The sequence below is a fragment of the Sardina pilchardus genome, chromosome 23 (genome assembly GCF_963854185.1).
Source record: "Sardina pilchardus chromosome 23, fSarPil1.1, whole genome shotgun sequence".
Taxonomy (NCBI): Eukaryota; Metazoa; Chordata; class Actinopteri; order Clupeiformes; family Clupeidae; genus Sardina; species Sardina pilchardus.
This window is the reverse complement of record NC_085016.1, coordinates 27,237,546-27,259,993: the sequence shown is the minus strand read 5'-3', so window position 1 is coordinate 27,259,993 and position 22,448 is coordinate 27,237,546. Positions and strand designations below refer to the sequence as shown.

Below are 22,448 nucleotides of genomic sequence, written 5' to 3'. Positions count from 1 at the left end.
TCTAGAGTCTCATGACAAACTTGTTTGGGCTTAAAGGTCAGATCTGAAAAAAGAATAGGCTATGTGAAATAAGCAATGGCTAATCTGGATGTTTGATGTTATGTGTATAGTTCTAAGAAGACGCATATTATATGAGAAGAATTTGAGGGTATAATCTGAACTGTTGAGGGTTACTGGCAAATTCAGCAGCTCAGTTACTGCTGAACTGGGCTTATCAACTGATCATTCACCGGCAAATCAGGTAACAGTTTTCTCATGAATATTAATGAGACTTCCCCTGTCACCCTGCAAAACAATTGGCCTGCAGGCAAGTAGCCTAAGACTATCTTTAAGGCTCCTCCAATCAGCTGAGCGATATGCACGATACGATAAACATGCGTTAATAGTCTGCTACTGCGTTTACCACAGTCGGTCTGTCGAATCATCATAAAGTGCATGCAGATAACCCTGCAATCTGCTTTGTATGAGATACGTGGTGAGTAAATTATATGACTCAAGAACTATTATTTAGCAGTTTTTCTCTACTGAGGACATTCAAAAGATGATCTGATATGATGATTGAGCATGTTTCAGCGCATAGCATATTTGCTTTGGTTTTTGTTCTGGTCTTGATTAAAGCTAACATCACATACTGTGGCGTCATAATCCTGGATAGCATAATCTGCATGTAAACTTAATGGATGGTGTGCAGGCTGTGGACGTAATTTAGTCCACACACATGATTTATGGTCTCTGTATGCACCGTTTTGAGCTTGATTGGGAATAAGTGCCATCTTTAGGGGTTTACACAGACCCCATCTGATATGACACTGTGCAGATGCCTCACCACCTCATCATAAAAGGGTGTGTGTGTGTGTGTGTGTGTGTGTGTGTGTATGTCCTGTCCCCTGTCCCACACGTTTGTGCAGAGACATCTGGAAGGGAGGGGGTGTCGGAGATCAGTTTTTGGGACTATTTTTACACTCTGACGCTTCACAGATCTGTAGGCTGCTTAGCCTCAGCTTTGTCCTCAACCCACCATTGGCCTGCTTGGGAGAGCCACAGAAACCCCTGTTGACAGTCATGATGGAGAGACAGAGAGGGAGAGAGAATCCCACAAGCGAATGTGTCACGGTTCTTTTCGGTGGCAGACGGAGACGGGACGTTACAGAGTAATGCCGGAGACCGAAGCCAGAACAACAACGCTCGAAGCCATATGGGTCATGACAGTCTCTGCGGTGTAAATCCAGAGTAACACCACAAGGTAACCTCGTTATGTCAATCACTGTGCTTTTAAAGCAAAACAGCCCCATCCTTAGATGAGATACGGTCACACTGAATCATCCTCATCCTCCACCAGCCCTGTATTTCCCCTTCTACAAGGCGCTTATTCTGCACATTACGGAAATGTATCAAAAGAGACACCAGTGGATTGAAATCTCTTCAGCGACCAATATATATATATATCTTACGAGGTAAAACCTGACCTGCCAGTGACAAAATTGGAGTTGAGTAATGGCACATATTTTAAACTTAAAGTGGGACACAGTTCGAGTTTTATTTCAGGCGCACGGCTTAGAGTGTGTGTGTGTGTGTGTGTGTGTGTGTGTGTGTGTGAGATGAATTTCACACTGGTCGCCTTTCCAAGCCTTGCGCCTCAGCTGATGGGATATACGGGAGGGAGCCGCCGTAGATCATCTCGAATGGCTTACAATTAATCGACGTGATGCCTTCGTGGAGGCAAAGAAAATCTGACATACCCCAAAAAAACAGGCCCGTGAACCTCATCAGAAACATCAGTCTGTAATATTTCCACCGAGTCATTTCTTTTTCTGTTTCATTTTTTATTTCTTTACGAGGCCCTAAAAACCGCAGGCCTAGTTTTTGAGAGGGAGATCATCCCCTTCTGCTTTCATCGAGCCTCTTGTCCATATGTCTCCACATCCATACCCGTCGTGTCCCTGAGGGTGCCACCTTTTCCAAAAGAGGCTTACGCTGCAGTTGAACTGAGATGACAAGCAACACAGAAATGAGAGACCGAGGGTGTTGTGCAGAGAGGAGAGCAAAGAGGAAGGAAAAAGGGATTGAAAGAAAGAAAGACAGAGATGAAGTGAGGGTGATTGAGAAAAATAGAGAAGTAGGCGGACAGATGATACTCAGAGAATAAGAGGAGGAAGAAGGAGATAGAAAGTGGCATGGGGAGAGAGAGAGAGAGAGAGAGAGAGGAAGAACTGTCAAAATGAGAGATACTGTATGAATAAAAAGGAGGTGCAAGGCTTATCTATTGGGTTTCCTGTGCAGCTCTTCAAAAGGCACGGGGCATGTAAACAGCAGAAGAAGTCTGGCTGAGATCCAAGAGGGGGAATCATGGCAGCATCATTCATCACCCTGTGCCTCTGTGAGAGGACAAGTGCAGTGTCCAATTGCCCGGGTGTTCAGGATGTGGATGTTGCCCTTCACCCTAATCATTCCCTTTCGCACAGAAGCTCCTTTTAAGCTCTTGACCCCTAGACCTAGTTCCAAACCAGCAGCACCGCCACTGGCCTACAGTACACAAGTTATATTCTAAAATGATATAATGATAAGATTTTGTCAACACACTCATCAAACCAAAACTTTTTTCTACTTACAGTCATATTTCTTACATCTCCTTAAAAATTGCTCTGAACAACACAATCAGGAGTACTGAGCCATGTGTGATTTTTTCATACGGGCCACATTACCTGTGTGCAGGTAAAAGAGCTGGTACAATTTCAATTTCAATTTCAATTTACAAGTTAAACTGCACCATTTGAGGCCACATGGACATGATGTAGATGTGTTGACCGTGTCAAACACACAGCAGTTACATTCATATGGCAAAGATCACTCATTTACCTGACAAGTCAAGACAGAAAGAAGAAAACTCCTCACCATGTGGAGCTACAGTAGACTCCTGCTTCTCTCCTGAAGTGTGTGGCTGGGGTACAGTGCATCTCTCAGGATTGGCATAACAGGACTGGAAAGATGGCATTTGTTTCCTATTTTACCATGCATCATTTTTTTTATTTGTCCTCATTACTGGTCAATAATAATAGATATAACCCATTTGAGAAGTGTTGTTATTGTTGATCATTGTTTGCACATGTCTCATATCCATGGTTGAGTGCATGTAAAGAGCATTGGAAAAGATACTAGCCAGTGGTAAGTATCTGACAGTACTGAGGGAATATACAGTCTACCAAAGATTACTCATCCTGAGGGGTGAAAAGGGTAAGAGAAATAACAGCTGTCTCATTACAGTTGGACAAAAACAGGTGTGTGTGTGTGTGTGTGTACACAAATGTCAACAGTTGCATACACACACACACACACACACACACACACACACACACACACACACACACACACACACACACACACACACACACACACACACACACACACACACACACACACACACACACACACACACACACTCATCACATATGCACACATACACTCACACACAACTGCAAATGTAACCACACACACACACACACACACACACACACACACACACAATCACAGTCGCACAAATGTCCTGATGAGATCAACACACTGAGAAATAGTAACTAGGGGGGATCCTAGGGGGGATCCATCTCATCACCTATACATACATACACTCACACACAACTGCAAATGTAACCACACACACACACACACACACACACACACACACACACACACACACACACACACACACACACACACTACACACACACACACACACATACGCACACACACACACACACACACACACACACACATACACACACACACACACACACACACACACACACACACACACACAGTCAGGGAATTACAAGCAATTGGCCCACAAGCACCACAAATGAGCGTTGTCTCTGGGGTTGCTTCATTTGTGCAGGAGGAGACCCAGTTGAGAAGCAGAGCATCCAAGAACAGCCACCCACCAGCAGCCCACACACCCACCCACACCCCACACAGCTGGCTCAGTCCTAGCCCTGCTCTCCTCCCCAAGCTGGGTTACATCCTGTCAGGAGGCGGGGTCTTCTCTCAGTCTCACACACACACACACACACACATGCCTGTGATCGTTAAGCCCACGTGAGGTCACACTGGCGGCACGTGCCGACATCCGCTGGCACCGTCTGAACACTCCGAAGAAAAGAAGAAGAAAGAGGGAGAAAAAATGTCTAGGTTGGGCCACCTTCCCAATGCTAACAACTCCCCATCCTCCACCCTTCCCTAATCAACCCCGGCCCCCAACCCCATACACCCCCGCACACACACACACACACACACACACACACACACACACACGTAAAAAGAGAAATGTTTTCTTTATCCTGCCTCTCGTATTTTACCATTCGCCATCTAATATGAGCAGAGACGGAGTTGGCTGTAACTGAGACCAGAGCCAATTGTTAACAGTACGGGAAAGAGGAGTGGGCCGCTGGTGTGTGTGTGTGTGTGTGTGTGTGTGTGTGTGTGTGTGTGTGTGTGTGTGTGTGTGTGTGTGTGTGTGTGTGTGTGTGTGTGTGTGGAGTAGGCTGGTGGTGGTGGTGGTGGTGGTGGGGTGCACATAATCACCCAAACTCCTCTACATCAGACAGTTTGCAGCACCCATCCAAATCCCCCCCACCAAGGCCATTCCAGCCCCTCTGCTGCTCCCCAGCTCCACAAGCCCCGCTGGCATGCACCCCCCCCCCCCCCCCCCCCCCCCCCCCCCCCACACACACACACCCCGGCACCCCCTCATCTTCAGTCCTCGGGTATGCGGGGAGAAATGTGGTTCGCCTTATCCCACGTTTCATGTGTTACTGGATACGTCTCGCTGCGGAGAGGCCGTCTGCGATGGTCATTAGCGCCTATGACATGGGAAAAGAGAGCCTGGCGTGGTCAGCGCTCAGGACTGCGGTCTGCATGCGTTGGCTCGTCCACTGCGTGCAGATGGGGCAGATAAGGCAGAAACAGCTGAGAGATGACACAACAGAGGCCCAGGGCTCCCCGAGTGTTTGCAGTGTCGGGGCTCCTATCCATGCCTTTTATGGTGAGGTCAGGGGAACTCCCAAGTGGGCACACACACACACATGTAGATGCTCAGGGATGTGAACATATAGACACACACAGGTATACAAACACACACACACACATACACACACACACATACACACACACACACATACACGCGCATGTAGGTGGCCACGGATGTGACCACAGATGTGAACATACAACATATAGACATACACAGGTACACACAAACACACACACACACACACACACACACACACACAAACACAAACTCCCTCACATACAAGCTCAGACCAAGCCAGACACCCTACACAAACACACACACACAGTATCAAAATCCCATCATCTCATTCTTTCAAGGACACAAATAAACACACTCATCAACACACATGCACGTGCACGGCCGCCGAGACAAAGACAGATTTTCCAGCGTGTGCTTATGGCTCCCATGGATTCCTAACATCTTTTCCTGGGACGAGCCCCTGGACGAGCCCCCAAGGAAACCCCTCAGACGGCCGGGGGAGCAGGGAATGATTCAGTGCCTGGAATATGCACCGGGCTCCAGGAGCCTCCAAACGCTCCTGCTGACTGCAATCTTTCACCTTTTTACGAGGACAACCCCAACAGTGGTCAACAATGGTGCTCCTATAGCAACAAACAGACTTTCATCTGGTCAGTTGTACCTCATCTACAGTGCATATTCATGGATGTGTGTATACATTCGGTGTACGTGAATATAAAGGCAAGGTTATTCATTTGGTCTTACGGCAGGTGAAAAGGCGTGACCGATTCTTGTATAAAGAGTCCCGATTTTTGTATGCATCTTGTCTCCTCTTTTGAGAATGATCTGCTTTTTGCTCAAAGTTTCTCCACATTTTCCCATGTACGTCTCATTTATGTGTACATAGAAAGGCAATAGTTTGAGCCGACACAGTGCATAAATCAAGAGGAATGCCAAATCATAGGGTAGATGAAGAATTGCATACTGGGGGACACATGTTTAAGAGATTATGAGCTAATGATAACTGGATTGACAGTCTTTCTAATAACAAAGAAAATAGAAAACCAACCAGAAAAACAAAATGACAAACATCTACTGTAGCCAGTTCTTACTTAGGCCACTTTGTCAGTACACCTACAGTGTGCGCTGGAGCCATCCAGGTCAGAACCACTGAAAGAAGTAACGTCAGTGTGGCAGTAGAGCCCCACACGCTCCGTTATAACGGCCCAAAAAAACGAAAGCTGAAGGATGGAATAACATCTGGGTGACAGCAGTGACATCAGCAGCAGCGGCAGGAGCGGCGAAGCAAAGCCACACGTAGTGATCCCGTGAACCTGCGAAAGGCCCGAAACCCGATCGCCCGTGGAGCGGGAAGAGAAGAGCGGAGAGAGGGGGGAAAATGTAATGAACAGGCCCCTCTTACGCACAGATTGAGGTCAGGAGCACGGACGCACGACGGTCGGTGCTTCTGAGAAAGCTTGCGGTCCGATTTCCCGCGCGCTGACGTCCGACGTCCAGGAAATGATCAGAGTGGAGTGGGCACCGTGTGGGAGAGGAAGATGGAGCGGGGGGGGGTTGGTGCGGGGGGTCCTGCTAATGACACCGGTCATAAAAAGCCAACATGTGCCCATTAAACGTGAAAAACGTTGTGTCAGCTGTTCTCTTGACGCACTGCGCCAACGCACATCCTAAGAGGCCTGGCAGTGCCAACCAGGAAGGTGTGCACAACATCTTAGAGTCGAAAAAAACTAAATACGACTTTAAAAACAGAGGGATATGTGTGTACGTCTGTGTGTGTGAGTAAGACAGAAAGAGAGAGAGAAAGACACTAATTAATCTATTTTATAGACACTGTCCTGGAGCCTGTTCAGACATAGTTTGCAAGATTGCAAGCTGGACAACACCAAACACTAGCTCTGACTAATTTGATAGGCCTTCTTTTAAAATAAATCACTCCCCACAAGCACGACTCAGGCCCTATTACACTGTCATGGTTTGTTCCTCTGCAGAGTTGAGCAATTAACTTTAAGGGACAGAGATTGCTGGAGTTCTGTCCAGATGGGGTATTGTCCATTATATATCTTTAACAGGCTTTGTTGATTAATTAGACTGTGTGTGTGTGTGAGAGAGAGAGGGAGAGAGAGAGAGAGAATGAGTGAGTGCATGCATTCGTGTGTGTGTGTGTGTGTGTGTGTGTGTGTGTGTGTGTGTGTGTGTGTGTGTGTTTGTGTGCATTCCTGCATTTTCCGAGGGTCCTCACCTCAACAAAGCCTGAGCAATCCTCCTGGTTTAAATCATTTAATGGTGCGCTGGCGCCCTCCAGTGGTTGGCAGAAATATCTGTCCAAAGTTTGCCCAGTAGTCATCTCACATGTGACTTTCCAGTGAACTTGGGTGAGCTGGGTTGACTGTTCCAGCGTAGCGGAAGGGCGTCTGAGGTCAACACAGAGCACTTCAGACGGTGAGGTCAGTGTCTAGAGAGGAAGGAAAGGCGTGAAAGAAAAAGATCAAGTGCAAACAGCAGACTGCACACACACCAGGGAGCAAACACCACAGAAGACACACATCGTGCCCCTGGGCCAGAGACCTCAGACACGGGACAAAAAACAAGCCAATGATTCTTCACTGCCCCCACCCTCCACTCTCTCCTCTCCACCTCTTGAAGTTTTCACTGCCAGCCATGTGAAGAAGGGCATTTATGAAACTGCTTGATGCCTTTGGCTGGTCACTTTTAGGTTTATTAGGATGTCTGAGGCCATATACGGTACAAAACAGAAATAAAAAAAAAACTGACTATGTGAGCAGCATGCATGCATGTGCGTGTGTGTGTGTGTGTGTGTGTGTGTGTGTGTGTGTGTGTGAGAGAGAGAGAGAGAGAGAGAGAGAGAGAGAGAGAGAGAGAGAGAGACAGACAGACAGACAGACACAGACACAGACAGAGCAAGAACATAGTCCTGGACTGTTGCTGAGCTAAAGAGACATAGCCTCAGTTCAGAAAAGCTTTAGACGACCTGACCTTCAGTAGAACTCAAGCAAGCAAAAGTTTGTGTGTTTGTGTGTGTGTGTGTGTGTGTGTGTGTGTGTGTGTGTGTGTGTGTGTGTGTGTGTGTGCGCGCGCAAAGGTTTATGAACAGCTGTGAGAGTCACTATGCTAAAGCATAGCATTCCCTGTCATTGTAGAATCCTTAGGGCACTATAATGTGTTCTGCAGAGAGGGAACTTTTCAGTCAAACAAAATGTTTTTTAGTTAGTTACACCTAATGGCCTATTTTGAATTAGTCAATCCTGTTGTAACAGTCTGATTTCCTGGGAATGAATAAAGTGTTTCTTATTTGATCTTATCTTACAATTTATGGAATTATGACATTCTGCCATCACTGTAGGTGAAGACCTGACGTTAGTTTTTATGACAAAGCTTACTAGGCGTCAGGCTTGAACTGATAACGTCTTGCAAAAGAAACTGATAGCAGAACATTAACTGAGTTGCTGATTGCAAATATGAATGTGACAAAACGATAAAACCGTCTTAAAGGGTAACCTCAAAGGTGCTCAGTTCTTATCATGATCACACATCCACTGAAAGATAATTAGTCTATATTTTAGATGCAGGCAGTGTGCATTGTACAACACTGCATCTAGGGGTAGAGGGCCGAAAAATTATTTTTCTGGTTAAAATGAATAATGACTTGAACTATATCCTTGGGGATTCCTTTCACAGCGATTTGAGAATGATACAAATCTAATAGAAAATCAGAATCCATCACATTTTAGCCATCACATTTATTAACACAAGGAGAGACTTTGTTTGATGGCTGTTCACACCAAGAACAATTAACTATAACCATAACTATAACCCAACAATTACAGCATCCACACTGACCAATAATGAGCTGTAAAAAGGTAGAATTTGCAATGATTTCTCACAATTACAATTACAATCATCCTCAAATAAGCTCCATACAGTACATTCTATGTCTGCTGTGTTGTCATAAGCTTTGCATCTGCAGTCTGTATGAGCCACAAGTTCCTAGTACGTATCACGCTCTGTACCACTGCAGATGTAATAGTGTAACTGAGCATCATGCCCCTTTCTCTTTCAGTGTGGACTTATCAGAGGACACACTGAACCATGGCACACATTAATTCATTCTCCTTTCTATATAATCTGAGAATATCTGAGTAAGACCTTAATTGGTTTACATCCTACCTGAAAGCACGTTCAATCAGCATGACTTGGCAAGCGTCAGGTATCAAAGTCTCATGACCTCACCACAGATGTTCCTTCTTTTATGTTTACACCACGTCCTCCTTGGGTGAGATCATTCGCTCATACCGATTTGTTTCACTGTTACCTGTCCCTCCCACCTGATGATTTGGATTTCTGCATGCCTCAGGGGTATTTCAGTCTAGATGAAAGATGGACCTTCAGCTTCATTTCTCCACAACTGAGCTTTTGGTATTCCATGCCAATTCAGATATTCCCCAAACAAATCAGCATCAAGCACTGACCCCAGCTAAAACAGCATTTCACTTCGGTGTCACCAATGATGACCAACCTAAAATTTCTATGAGCAAGTAGCTCACAACGTCACGTTGGTTTACCATATTCAATATTAGGAAGATCAGACCACATCTAACACAATACATCGCCAAGAGTTCAAAACATTTGGGGCTTAGTCCAAAACTTAGCAGGAGTTCAGGGGTGTCAAAGAATGGGGTCTACACTATGCCTACCTCACCAATGGTTAGACCAAGCCCTTGATGCATCTTTTTTTGTTTTTTTTGTTATTTTCTTTCTTTTGTCAAAAAAAAAAATATTGCTGTTTTGCAAAATTTTTTTGCTGTCCCTTCCGAGGAGCCTGCACTTTGCCATTGCAGTTGCATTCATTTTCAGAATGTTAATTATATCCATGAATATATTCCACAATCATGTAAGACCTGTGCGTGCCCTGAGCATGAAGTTTACTTGACCCCACAGTCTTGCTGAAGAAACTGAAAGTAGAAATCTACTCAGTTTTGATTTGACTTCATCATTAAGATTTATTGTCATATAAACATAAAAATGTCATAAAGGGTGAGCTCAAGATGTCCAAGGTGTTCAATCGGACAAGTCCAAAGAGATATAATTACTCTTAACATTTCTGATTCAGACAGTGTATGTCTACAGAATGGGATAGACGTGTAAAAAACAACTATGGAAGGCCTGAACAAAAACAATACCTTGAAGTTTGTATTTATACAGTACACAGACGTACAGTTAATTTCATTCAATTGCGACATTTCAGACATTTTAATCATAGCAGTTGAGTTGAATCAGTCCATGATGAGTTTAAAACTAGTAAGCCAACTTCCTAAAATGGATTAAAAATCCTCACAAAGAACAACTGCAGCCAAGTAGATGTTAATAACCATTGTCTTGCAGGGGGGTTACTGTGTCCTCAATAGGTACACTCATAGGGACACTCCCCCTCACACACACGAAAAAGAGCAGGGATTAAAGCAAAAAAAAAATCCTGAGCCTGAACTTTTTTAGACTCGTGCATGCGACTCTATACGACACTATGGTGGTCGATCGATTGGAAACCGGTTTACTTTTTGGAGTGTTTGCACACGACACAGGCCTTGTTGGTGATGTTGGACCCCAAGAAAGGCCAATAGGTGGCAATAGTAGTCCAACACACTACAATATGCTACATGTAGCATTTAGGATTTCTTTTTATATCAAGTTTTGCTGCTAATCTTTGTCTTTGACAGGTTACAAATTGACCTACAATCATAAGGTGTCATGTTGTCAGGCTATGTGAAATTGGAAGGCAGGCATTTGAAGAATAAGATTTAGTTGCAACCATTTAAGTTAGGGTATTCAAAAAAAGACAATGATTCTCTTTCTAAAGAGTAATAACAGTGTTTCCCACAGATTAGAAGGCAATATGTGGTGGTCGCCTCATGTCTGACACTTTGCTTTCACATAATATGAATTTATTTATTTAATGATTTTTTTAACAAGATGTAAAGCACACACACACACACACATGTAATTATTTATATACATTCTGTATACTGACATTTCTGATATTCATAACAGCAAACTTTATGCAGCTTATAGCCTGCTATTCATATTACAACTCCACCTCTTAAAGGGATATTCCGCCATTTTTGGAAATACGCTCATTTTCCACCTCCCCTCGAGCAAAACAATCGATATTTACCTTGTTCCCGTTCATCCAGCCATTCTGTGAGTCTGGCGATACAACTTTTAGCTTCAGCCTAGCATAGATCATTGAATCGGATTAGACCATTAGCTTCTCGCCTGCTAGCTTCATGTTTAAAAGTGACTAAGATTTCTGGTAATTTTCTCATTTAAAACGTGTCTCCTCTCAAGTTAGAAAGTGCAATAAGACCAACTGAAAATGAAACCTGGCGTTTTTCTAGGCTGATTTGACATGGAACTACACTCTCATCTGGCGTAATAATCAAGGCAACTTGCACACTACTGGCACTACTACTGCTTGTTGTCTATGGGGACTATTTTCAGATGCTGCGTACGATATCACTACGCCTATGGTACGTTTGCAAGTTGCCTCGATTCTTACGCCAGATGAGAGTGTAGTTCCATGTCAAATCAGCCTAGAAAAACGCCAGGTTTCATTTTCAGTTGGTCTTATTGCACTTTCTAACTTGAGAGGAGACACGTTTTAAATGGGAAAATTACCAGAAATCTTAGTCACTTTTAAACATGAAGCTAGCAGGCGAGAAGCTAATGGTCTAATCCGATTCAATGATCTATGCTAGGCTGAAGCTAAAAGTTGTATCGCCAGACTCACAGAATGGCTGGATGAACGAGAACAAGGTAAATATCGATTGTTTTGCTCGAGGGGAGGTGGAAAATGAGCGTATTTCCAAAAATGGCGGAATATCCCTTTAAATTCAGCTGTTTGATTGAAGCCTCGAAATATTGTAAACAAAGTAGCATAGTTGGCTAGTTTATAATACTCTAGCTGGTTGGACTGTTCAGTGTCCCCACGGGTGTTTAAGTTTCAAGGTAAGCTCATACTTTTTCTCCTTGGGACAGGCCCTTTAAATCTTGGAGTTGAAAAACATTGGTATTGAGATGGTCAGTCAACTTGAATGCAGAGTTTTAATCAGATGTGTGCAGCATAGCCTACTAATGATGCTAACCGTATTTAACAATAATTCAGCTAGTCGTCTTCTGTGCGTCATTGCGTTCACGATTGTGAATGTTTTGTTTGGATTAAATGTGCATGTCGAGGGCGGGTGTCCATTGAGTGCGCACGAAAGCGGGCCAAGGAGAATTCGTTTAGCCTACTTCTATACGGTTTGGTAAAGTTGCACGCATAGTCTACAAAATTTGCGGAAGAACTTATGCTTCCACCCGCAGCGTCAGGTGCATTAGTGCGACCGCGCTTCCAGGGATGATCTGATCTCGTTATGGAGACAGACGCGGTGTGCACGAAGGGGAGTCTGTGTGTGTCTGTGTCTGAGTGTGTGTGTGTGAGTGTATATTAAAGGGTGCGTGACGCGCGGCGTGAGTGACAGAGAGGGAGAGCAGGGAAAGGAAATTCAGCTTAACGAATGCTGCGTGTTTTTCAATGGCGTTAACATGAACGCAGTCAATGGCCGCACGCCGGAATTCCGGCACGGTGCCGGAAAACTTTAATCCCTGAAAGAGGCATCAAGGGCATCACCAAAAGTAAAAGAAATGTGGGGCTTAAGTCTAAAACTAAAGCAGGGGTGCAGGAGTGGCAGCCCCACAAACATTTTGTAAATACTGTGAAGAAAATGTGTAAAGAAAAAATGTGTGCAGCTATTGGGGCCTACACTATGCCTAAAACATGCATGCATGACCTGTTACCTCACCTATTATCCAGACCACAGCATGAAAACATTAAACTTACAAGAGGAATGGACATGAGTAAAAAAAAACTTTGATATGTTTTCTTAAATAGAAATTACATTTGCATTACATTTAAACGCAGTGTTTAAAATTATCCGTTTTGCAGGGTTTTTTTGCTGTCCCTTCCGAGGAGCCTGCACTTAACGACTGCAGTTCCTTTTGTTTTCAGAATGTCAATTATATCCATAAATATATCACACAATCATCTAAGACCTGTGCGTGCTATCTCCCATGTGCATAAAGTTTACTTGACCTGGTACGGTCTTGCTGAAGAAAGTGAAAGTAGAATTCCACTCAGTTTTGATTTGACTTCATTATTACAATTTATTATCATATAAACATAAAAATAACATAAGGGGCTATCTCAAAATGCCCAAGGTGTTCTATCGGACAAGTCCACAGAGATATAATTACTCTTATCATTTTAGATTCAGACAGTGTCTACAAAATGGGATAGACAATAAAACAACTATGGAAAGCCTGAACAAAAACAATACCTTGAAGTTTGTATTCATGTACACACATGTAGTTATTTCATTCATAGTAAATGTATTCATAATTGTGAAATTTCAGACATTTCAGACAGTTAGATTTGACTTGGGTTAGCTCAAAATGCCCAAGGTGTTTTATACACCATTTTAGATGCACACAGTGTCTACAAAATGGGATAAATACAAACATGCATAACCTGAACAAAAACACAGTTAATTACCCTGGAAATCCAGAGTTCTTGAGAGAGCACAATTTGAATTTGCTAAGCAAATTGCATCAATTACATACAGTGGATGGGCCAGAGGCAAGCTAAACAGATGTCAGAAAATCAGTCAATTGTCTTAGTGTTATGCAATTGTGTCAAAGTCCAATCAGTCAGCAAACATGGGTCGTAGTGTTATCCAATTGTGCAGTGATATTTGCTGCCTCTCGAGTTGGGCCATTTTCATTACTGATAGCCAGACTCTAAATCTTTTGTAGATTTGGGTCTGGATTTCCAGGCTAACAGTTAATTTCATTCACAGTAAATGTATTCATAATTGTGGCATCTCAGACATTTTAATCACAGCAGTTGAGGTACATCAGACGAGTTCATGATTCATTCATGATGAGTTTCAGTCTAAAACTGACCCTAGCTAACTTCCTAAAATGAATCAAAAATCCTCAAAAATAACAACTAGAGCCAAGTCAGAGCATAAAAAATATATGTATTGTTGTTTTGCATATTTTTCTTTGCTGTCCCTTCCAAGTAGCCTGCACTGTGTGACTGCAGTTCATTTTGTTTTCAGAATATTCATTGTATTGATAAATATATCCCACAATCATGTAAGACCTGTGTGTGCTATCTTCCGTGCACAGGAAAATTTCACGCCTGTTGTGCCCCACCTCCTAGTAATGCCACTGGTTGGATGCCATCCCAACCTTAAAAGTAGTGCATTGCCTGGAGTAACTAATTGGAACAACAAGCATGTTTATCTCACCCTCAAACTGCTATATATACAGTGCCATCACTAACCACTTACCATTGAAAACATTAACTTTTCCCCCATGTACATAATTGAGCCCAATTTGGCATCAACGTGATAGTTTGCCATTTTCTCACAATTCTTAGCCCTCATCCTATATACAGTAGGTTTTAACTCTGGGAAACTGCATAGTGTTGCTAGAATGTTCAAGATACTGCTTCAGTTTATCTGAGGGCAGTTTTTTTTGTACATTTTCCCTTTGAAACACAGACAAAGAGAAATAAATATACATATACATATACTTTCAGAAAGATTCAGATGCTTGATTCACTAGATCTGGTGAAAAACCCATAAGCATTATCTGCCACCTCATTTGGATCTGTGTTTGTGGTGCTACTGTTCTTCCTTTTCGAGATTTTGTACGTGCTTCTGTGAATCGAGATTTCTGAGATGGACTTAACAGCATGGGATGTGGTCCTCCTGAAGAGGGTTGATCTTGCCGTGAACAAAATGAAAATCTGCACGCCCTGTGTGGGAAAACAGACAGATGGCAGATTTAAATTGGTGATAAATATAGAAATATGTAATATCTAGTTTTTTATTGTATTGAGCAGATTGTTCTTTTGCAAGCATGTTTTATTTCACCTGTGTGGAGACCAGCAGACAGAACGCAAAGTTGAGGAAGATGTAAAATCCATCTGAGGAGGAGGAGGCAAGGACCAGGTATCCCAGAAACCAGGACAATCCCAGCACTATTCCCAGAGAGAAGTTACTCAGAAGTTTCTTCTTCAAAGCAGCATTCTTAGAACTGGAGATGGGAATGTGTGGAGGACATGGAATTTACATCATATCTTAGATACAAGCATATGTTTGCATAACATAAGCTCAATTCTAACTTCATTACTGTTCTTCTAACTAAAGATTCTAGAGCGGATCTTTGTTTTAAACTTCCTAAAAACGGATATAGTTCTGGCAAAATTGTGTTCTTATTTTACTAGATTAGGTTTACACAATTATATTATGGCCTCATTTTACTACGTAGTGCACTCGTTCTACTAAATCATGTGCTGATTTTACTAAATTGTGCATTCATTTTAATAATGAGCGCACAAATTCACACATGACACAACAATTTAGTAGAATAAGTGTACTATACACAGCAATAGCATAGTTATTTGCAGAAAATCTGAAAATCTCAGGATTGCACTCTTCTTCATTATAATTATTGTCTTTGATTTGCTAGATTCAAACTCATATTTAAGCAGAAACAAATCTTCTCTCATAAACACATACATTCATGGTGATCAGTTTCACTGCCTTTACCTGTTGAAAAAGGGCTGCCTGAAGGATAGATATGCAAAGTATATCATTACGGATGTGTTGAAAAGGAGCATTGCTGTTATCGGCACCAGAAATCCCCAAAGCATTGGCTTCTTGAAGTCAAAATTTTCTTTGTCATCAGTAGCAGCTAGCCAACATCTAAAAACATAACAGTAGCGAAGTAAGAAACTGGCTAGACTGGATAAGCATGACAGGATGTACTGTGTAGGCATGACGTTGATCTATAGGATGTTGTAGCAAATGGCCACAAATCAGTTTACTCACGCTTCATGTCGTCGATAGCCCAGTGGGTTGTCTACCCTGTAGGACACTGCCAGAGATAGGGCCACCATGACAGCAGGGAATCCTGTAGAAATAAATTAGGAACCATAGGAGATGGCATAAGAGATGTTGAGAGACAAATGTAATATCCTGTAAGCAGTGTTGGTCAAGTTACTTAGAAAAAGTAATTAGTTACTGATTACTGATTACTTGTCCAAGAAAGTAATCCCGTTACTTTACTGATTACTTTTTCCCAAAAGTAATTAGTTACTTTACAATTACTTTACTTAGTTACTTTTCAAAAACACACTAATTAGGCTACACAACCTGAATATACTATAAAGCAATACACCTTTCAGCCTAATTTTATTCTTTCTGCATATTCCATCATATAGGTTAAAATAGAATCAAATGCAGTGTTGTGCATAAACGAGTTCTGTGAACTATGAACTGCATGCAACACATTTGTAAATAAAGAACGTGGATTCGTTCAGATTATGTGAAATGAACAACGAGCGTCACTGCTGAGTTTCAATTAAACGTTGCGCAGTTAACCTGCATGTCACGCTCCAATCTTTCATCGATGCTGCGGATGTAACAGAATACATGCTGCATTGTTGCAACAATATTCGGAACGGGCGCGCTGTCGGTGGTAAATTAAAAACAGTAAGTCCTGTGACAGCGGCCGCATTCTGCGCCACCCCTCACTCAAACATACATAGATTCTGTAGCCTATAATTAACCGAAGAGTCGGACCTCCGTCTGGCAAACCTCATAGGCTACTGCAGGGGTTATGTCTGAAAGCGACTACAGAGAACGCAGATGATACAGGCTCTATTATTTACGGACATTTTGCTCGTTGTCTCGCAAAGACTCCGACGGTAGCCTACAAACTTAATTATGTCCACCGAAAACAAGTTCGAACGTCAACGACCCCAATTTCGAATTTGAAAAGACATTAGTTGAAGCATCAGTCCAGAGTGAAAGCATAAGTCATCGAATTAAATGAAAGTAGAAAGAACAATAAAAGTGAAGTAAAGATAAGCAAAAGAAGTCCAAGTCCCGAACTATGGGAAAAGTTTAGGAAAACCCCAACTCACGTAGGCTATTAAATGCAGCATGGTCATGCTCTCTCCCGCACTCTGTTGTCTCGTCTGTTGTTTACATCTCTGGCAATGCGTTGGACATTATACTGATTGTCACCAGACAGTCTCACAAAGCAATTAAAATCGCAGTTTAGTAACGCAGTAACGCAGCCTAAAGTAACGGTAATCTAATTACTGATTTTGCCATTGTAATCCCTTACTTTACTCGTTACTTGAAAAAAGTAATTGGATTACAGTAACGCGTTACTTCTAACGCGTTACTGCCCATCACTGCCTGTAAGTAGTGTGTATAACAGCCAATGTCCTGGCATATGACATGACGGCATATTTAAGTCACCATTAGAAATCCCCATGCATGTATGGCTATGGCTATGGCTATGGCTATGGCTATGGTTATTTAGCAGACGCCTTTGTCCAAAGCGACATACAAATAAGTAGCAATACAAATTAAATAACAGTGAACAATTACAAAAAAGGGAGAATAGCAATATTATCAATACAACAATCATTTAAGCACTAATCTAATGAGAAATAAAACAATGAAATGACAAAAGCAATCAAATAAGTCACTCAGTTAATTATCTAATAACAATAACTATAGCAAGGTATGGCTAAATTTAAGGACAATAGCAGAATAAATGTAAAATTTTAACAATGGACAAATTATAACAAAACAAAACTATTATACAAACCATAACACATAACAAACACTCAAAAGACTAAGTGCATATTAAACAAATATGCCTTAAGACCCCTCTTAAAAGATCCAAAACTGTTGCTTGAACGGAGAGCACTGGGCAACTCATTCCACCAACACGGAACCACTGAAGAATAGGATCTACAGATTGACCTAGCATGTATGGTTTGTCGACATAACAGACGCTCCTCAGAAGATCGCAATGGGCGGTTGGGAATGTACATCTTCATCAAAGAACTGAAGTAGCTAGGAGCAGATCCAGTCAGTGTCCTATAGGCCAGAGTGAGAGATTTAAATTTAATTCTGGCTACTATAGGGAGCCAGTGGAGAGTAACTAGGAGAGGGGTTACATGTGTCCTCTTTGGCTGATTGAAGACCAGTCGTGCTGCAGCATTCTGAATCAACTGTAGTGGTCTTAATACGCAAGCAGGTAGGCCAGCTAACAGGGAATTACAGTAGTCCAGCTTGGAGATAACCATTGCCTGTACAAGAAGCTGAGTGGAATCTTGTGTCAGATAAGGTCTGATCTTCCTAATGTTGTACAGGGTATACCGACATGACTTTGCAATTGAGGCAACATGCTCAGAGAAAGTAAGTTGGTCATCAATTATGACACCCAAGTTACGTGCCGATCTAGTTGGAGTCAATGAGGATGAATCAAGCTGGATGTTCATCTGTTGGGGAATGGCTGTTTTTGCTGGAAACACCAAGAGCTCAGTTTTGGAAAGATTAAGCTGAAGGTGCTGATCCTTCATCCAGATTGAAATATCCTTCAGGCATGCAGAGATCCGATGGGAAACACTAGAGTCCTCAGGTGGGAAGGATAGGAAAAGTTGAGTGTCGTCCGCATAGCAATGATATTCAAATCCATGAGAGCGAATAATCCCACCTAAAGAAGTGGTGTAAATAGAGAAGAGGAGGGGCCCTAATACTGATCCTTGAGGGACTCCTGTAGTGAGGTCATGAGACTTTGATATCTGTCCCTGCCAAGACACGCTAAAAGAACGCCCTTTAAGGTAAGATTTGAACCAGTCAAGAGCTTTCCCAGAAATTCCCAGTTCATATAGTGTAGAAAGGAGAATGTCATGGTTAACCGTATCAAAGGCTGCAGATAAATCTAACAGAATTAACACTGATGACTGAGCAGAGGACTTAGCTACTCTCAATGCTTCAGTCACAGATAGAAGAGCAGTTTCAGTAGAATGACCACTCTTGAAACCAGACTGCATAGGGTCTAGTAGGTTATTCTGATAGAGGAAGTCACACATTTGCTTGAAGACCACTTTCTCCAAAACCTTTGACAAGAAAGGAAGAAGGGATACAGGTCTGTAGTTCTTCACATCAGTTGAATTAAGTGTACTTTTCTTCAGCAAAGGTGTAATTCTTGCCTGTTTAAAAGAAGAAGGAACTATTCCAGAACTGAGTGAAGTATTAAATACATGTGTGACTGCCGGTATAATAGCGGGTGCTATAGACTGCAGGAGAGTAGACGGGACAGGATCCAAAGGGCATGTGGTTGGACGGCTTCGCTGAAGCAGTTGAGAGACTGCTTCCTCATCAAGAGGAGAGAAAAAGTCCAATGATGGCATCATGTTAACACCAGGCAGAGTCCTTCTTACAGGGTCATCAAACTGAGCACTTATCTTAGCAACTTTCTCAGTGAAAAATGTTGCAAAGTCATCTGCTGACAGTGAAGAAGCTGCTGGCGGTGGTGGAGGATTGAGAAGAGACTTGAATGTAGAAAAAAGTTTTCTGCTGTCAGTGGCGTTCTCAATCTTACTCTGATAGTATGTTCTTTTTGCAAGTGTGACAGTGGATGAAAAAGATGAAAGCATAGACTGGTATTTACTAAGATCATTTCTATCTCCAGATTTATGCCATTTCCTTTCAGCAGCTCTAAGTTCCTTGCGAACTGAGCGTATACTGTTTGTCAGCCATGGATGGCGAGGTTTAGAACGAGTGGGTCTTGTGGAAAGAGGACATGCTACATTCAGACAGGATGCCAGTGTAGAGCAAAGAGTCTCTGTAGCGTCATTAACCTCAAGTGATGAGAATGAACTCGGAATAGGTAGAGCAGAAGTTACTAATGTTGCAAAATGTTCACTTGAGAGGCTTCTGAGGTTCCGTCGGCATGACATCGTCGGAGCAGGAACTGTAGGGTTATCAAGGAGACGCACAGAGAATCTAATGAAGTAATGATCTGATACATGTAGAGGATTAACCCAAACGTTGTCTGCAGTACAGTTACGTAGCAGAATCATATCAAGATCCTTACCAGCCTTGTGAGTAGGAGGACTGTGAAGACGTGTGATACTAAATGAGGAGAGTAAGGACAGGAAGTCAACTGAAGAGGAATTGTCCAAGTGAATATTAAAATCTCCAAGGATCAACAGAGGGCACGTATCCATTGGAATAGCAGACAGTAGAATGTCCAACTCATTCACAAAGTTGCCAAGCTGTCCAGGAGGCCGATAGATAACCACCAAGTACAATTTGTATGGTTCAGTTATCATGATGGCATGATATTCAAATGAGCAGTGGTTTTGAGTCGGCAGCAACTGAGTAAACCTCCAGTCATCAGAGATCAGAAAGCCTGCCCCGCCTCCTCTACCAGAGGAGCGACAGGTATGCGAAAAAGCATAATTGGTCGACAACGCTGCAGGTGTAGCAGTATTTTCTGGCCTAATCCATGTCTCTGTAAGCGCAACCAACTGAAGTGATAGCTGTGAGGCCAGCGCAGGAATGAAATTGGCTTTGTTCACTGCAGATTGGCAATTCCACAGCCCCATAGAAAAAGTAGGATATGAAGCTTGTTGCCTTTCGGCATTAGAGCGCATACAAACTTGTTTATGTTGGATGCACATTATTACCAGTAGGATGGCAGATAATGTAATGACAGACACTGCTATTTCCTCAGGTCGCTGTGGTTAAGTTTTAATCATGAGTTGATGTGCAAAGAGTTTTCTGTTTTTAAAACATTGCTGACACCATTTACAGTGACACATTTGTGAACAATGAGCTATGAGAGGAGTGAACTGGATAAATATTGCAATACGAATCATACATGGAAACCATAATGACAGCATGAAAATGACAGCAATGTCTTTACTACCATAGTAGCAATATTCTTACTACAGTACCATAGTTAACTTGAGACTTCAGAAAATGTGTGTGAAGAGAGTGTTTAGGTTATTTTGATTGTCCTCCGCAACAAAAAACAGTTCCAGCCAGTGCTGCAACTAACTAACAGCCTTGAAATGCCAGGCAATGACCATTCCAATTGTTGATTTGCACATTGTTATTTAGCCCTAAACCGGGATTGAGAACAGTTAACGGCTCACAAAGTCTGCTTTGTAGTATCTTGTTTGTGTCCAGATAAAGTCCAGGGGTGCATTTCCCAAAAGTATAGTTGACAATACATCTTCCATGGTATAGCGTCACGGGCACTCCCTCCGACACTGGTTGGTTGTTGGTGTAGTTTTAACAGTTACAATGTATCATTCGTTAAGGGATTAGCAGTTAAAAGTCTTCAGTCACGTTGTGCTAGGATATCGCCACTCATGAGGACTCATAGAATGCCTCTTGTCCAATCAACAATTAGTAAATGGACCTAACTGTAACTGTTGTATACATTCCTATATTGTTACTCCTACTGTACACTCGACACATAATTTGCTTTGATGCAATAAAGTTGCTTTAAGATAGATAGATAGATAGATACTTTATTGATCGCCAAGGGGAAATTCAAGATGACTTACCCCAGCCTGCTATCATATAAATCATGGTGAAATGGCCCGAGCGTCTCCTCAGCATCATGAGCAGGTCAGCAGCATACAGTGTGTTAAAAGAGAAGGTGGCCAACAGGAAGTACTGCAACAAAACAGTGACCAGAGTGCAGGGGCCTTTGTCTGGGTCAATAATCTCCTCCTTGTCTGGCACTTCATTCCTGTCTATTTTGGACTCAGTTCCATTTCCTGATTCTGGTTCTGCATAAGGATTTGAGATGCCGGCCACAAAGGTCAAATTGTAGATGATCATGGAGGTACAGAGGCACACAAGGAGGACAGTGGGGGCGTTTCTTCTGGACTTTCTACAGGAAAAAAAACATTAGTGTCCATCCTTCCAAACAAATATTTGCTGACTTGTTTTGAGCTAAAAATATACAAATGCGTGCTTATGTCTATTAACATTACGATCAATATCCTACTACACTATACATAAGACAAAATAACAACAGTTATTTTGTCAAAATAACAACATGTCTTGAGTGAAATCAGCTAATCATTTTGAAACACACTTACCTGGTCATAATCTGGTACACTAGTGTTATGCTGAGCCCCAGGATGGACAATACACATCCCACAATGCTGATCCAATTCAGAGCTTCAGCTGCTTTATGAACCTTCTTAAAAGACTGTGAAACAAAAAAAAAAATATTTGATTGGTTGACCGGGGATATTATTTTTTTATAATGGGACATCATTTCATATCAATGCTCTTTGAGTAAAGGCCTGTTCACACCAGATACAACATTCCAGTGAGAAAATTACACACTGAGTCTGATGCAATTACTTTTAATATTTCACTATTTGGCATTCACTTTACACACAGGTTCATGCTGCGACTTTCAATAGGCAATCAACTTCTGAATGAAAGAT

At 42.3% G+C, this 22,448-nt stretch overlaps 1 protein-coding gene across 1 annotated transcript; it reads right to left on the bottom strand.

The window, feature by feature from the left end:
* Window positions 1-14,699: 14,699 nt before the first annotated feature.
* On the bottom strand, window positions 14,700-21,828 carry LOC134071027 (adhesion G-protein coupled receptor G7-like). The gene is made up of 5 exons (XM_062527592.1): window positions 21,549-21,828; window positions 15,991-16,072; window positions 15,709-15,864; window positions 15,031-15,193; window positions 14,700-14,912 (listed from the first exon to the last, which is right to left on the bottom strand). The coding sequence occupies exons 1-5, from the start codon at window positions 21,826-21,828 to the stop codon at window positions 14,700-14,702; spliced, it is 894 nt and encodes a 297-aa protein (XP_062383576.1).
* Between the last annotated feature and the right edge of the window lie 620 nt (window positions 21,829-22,448).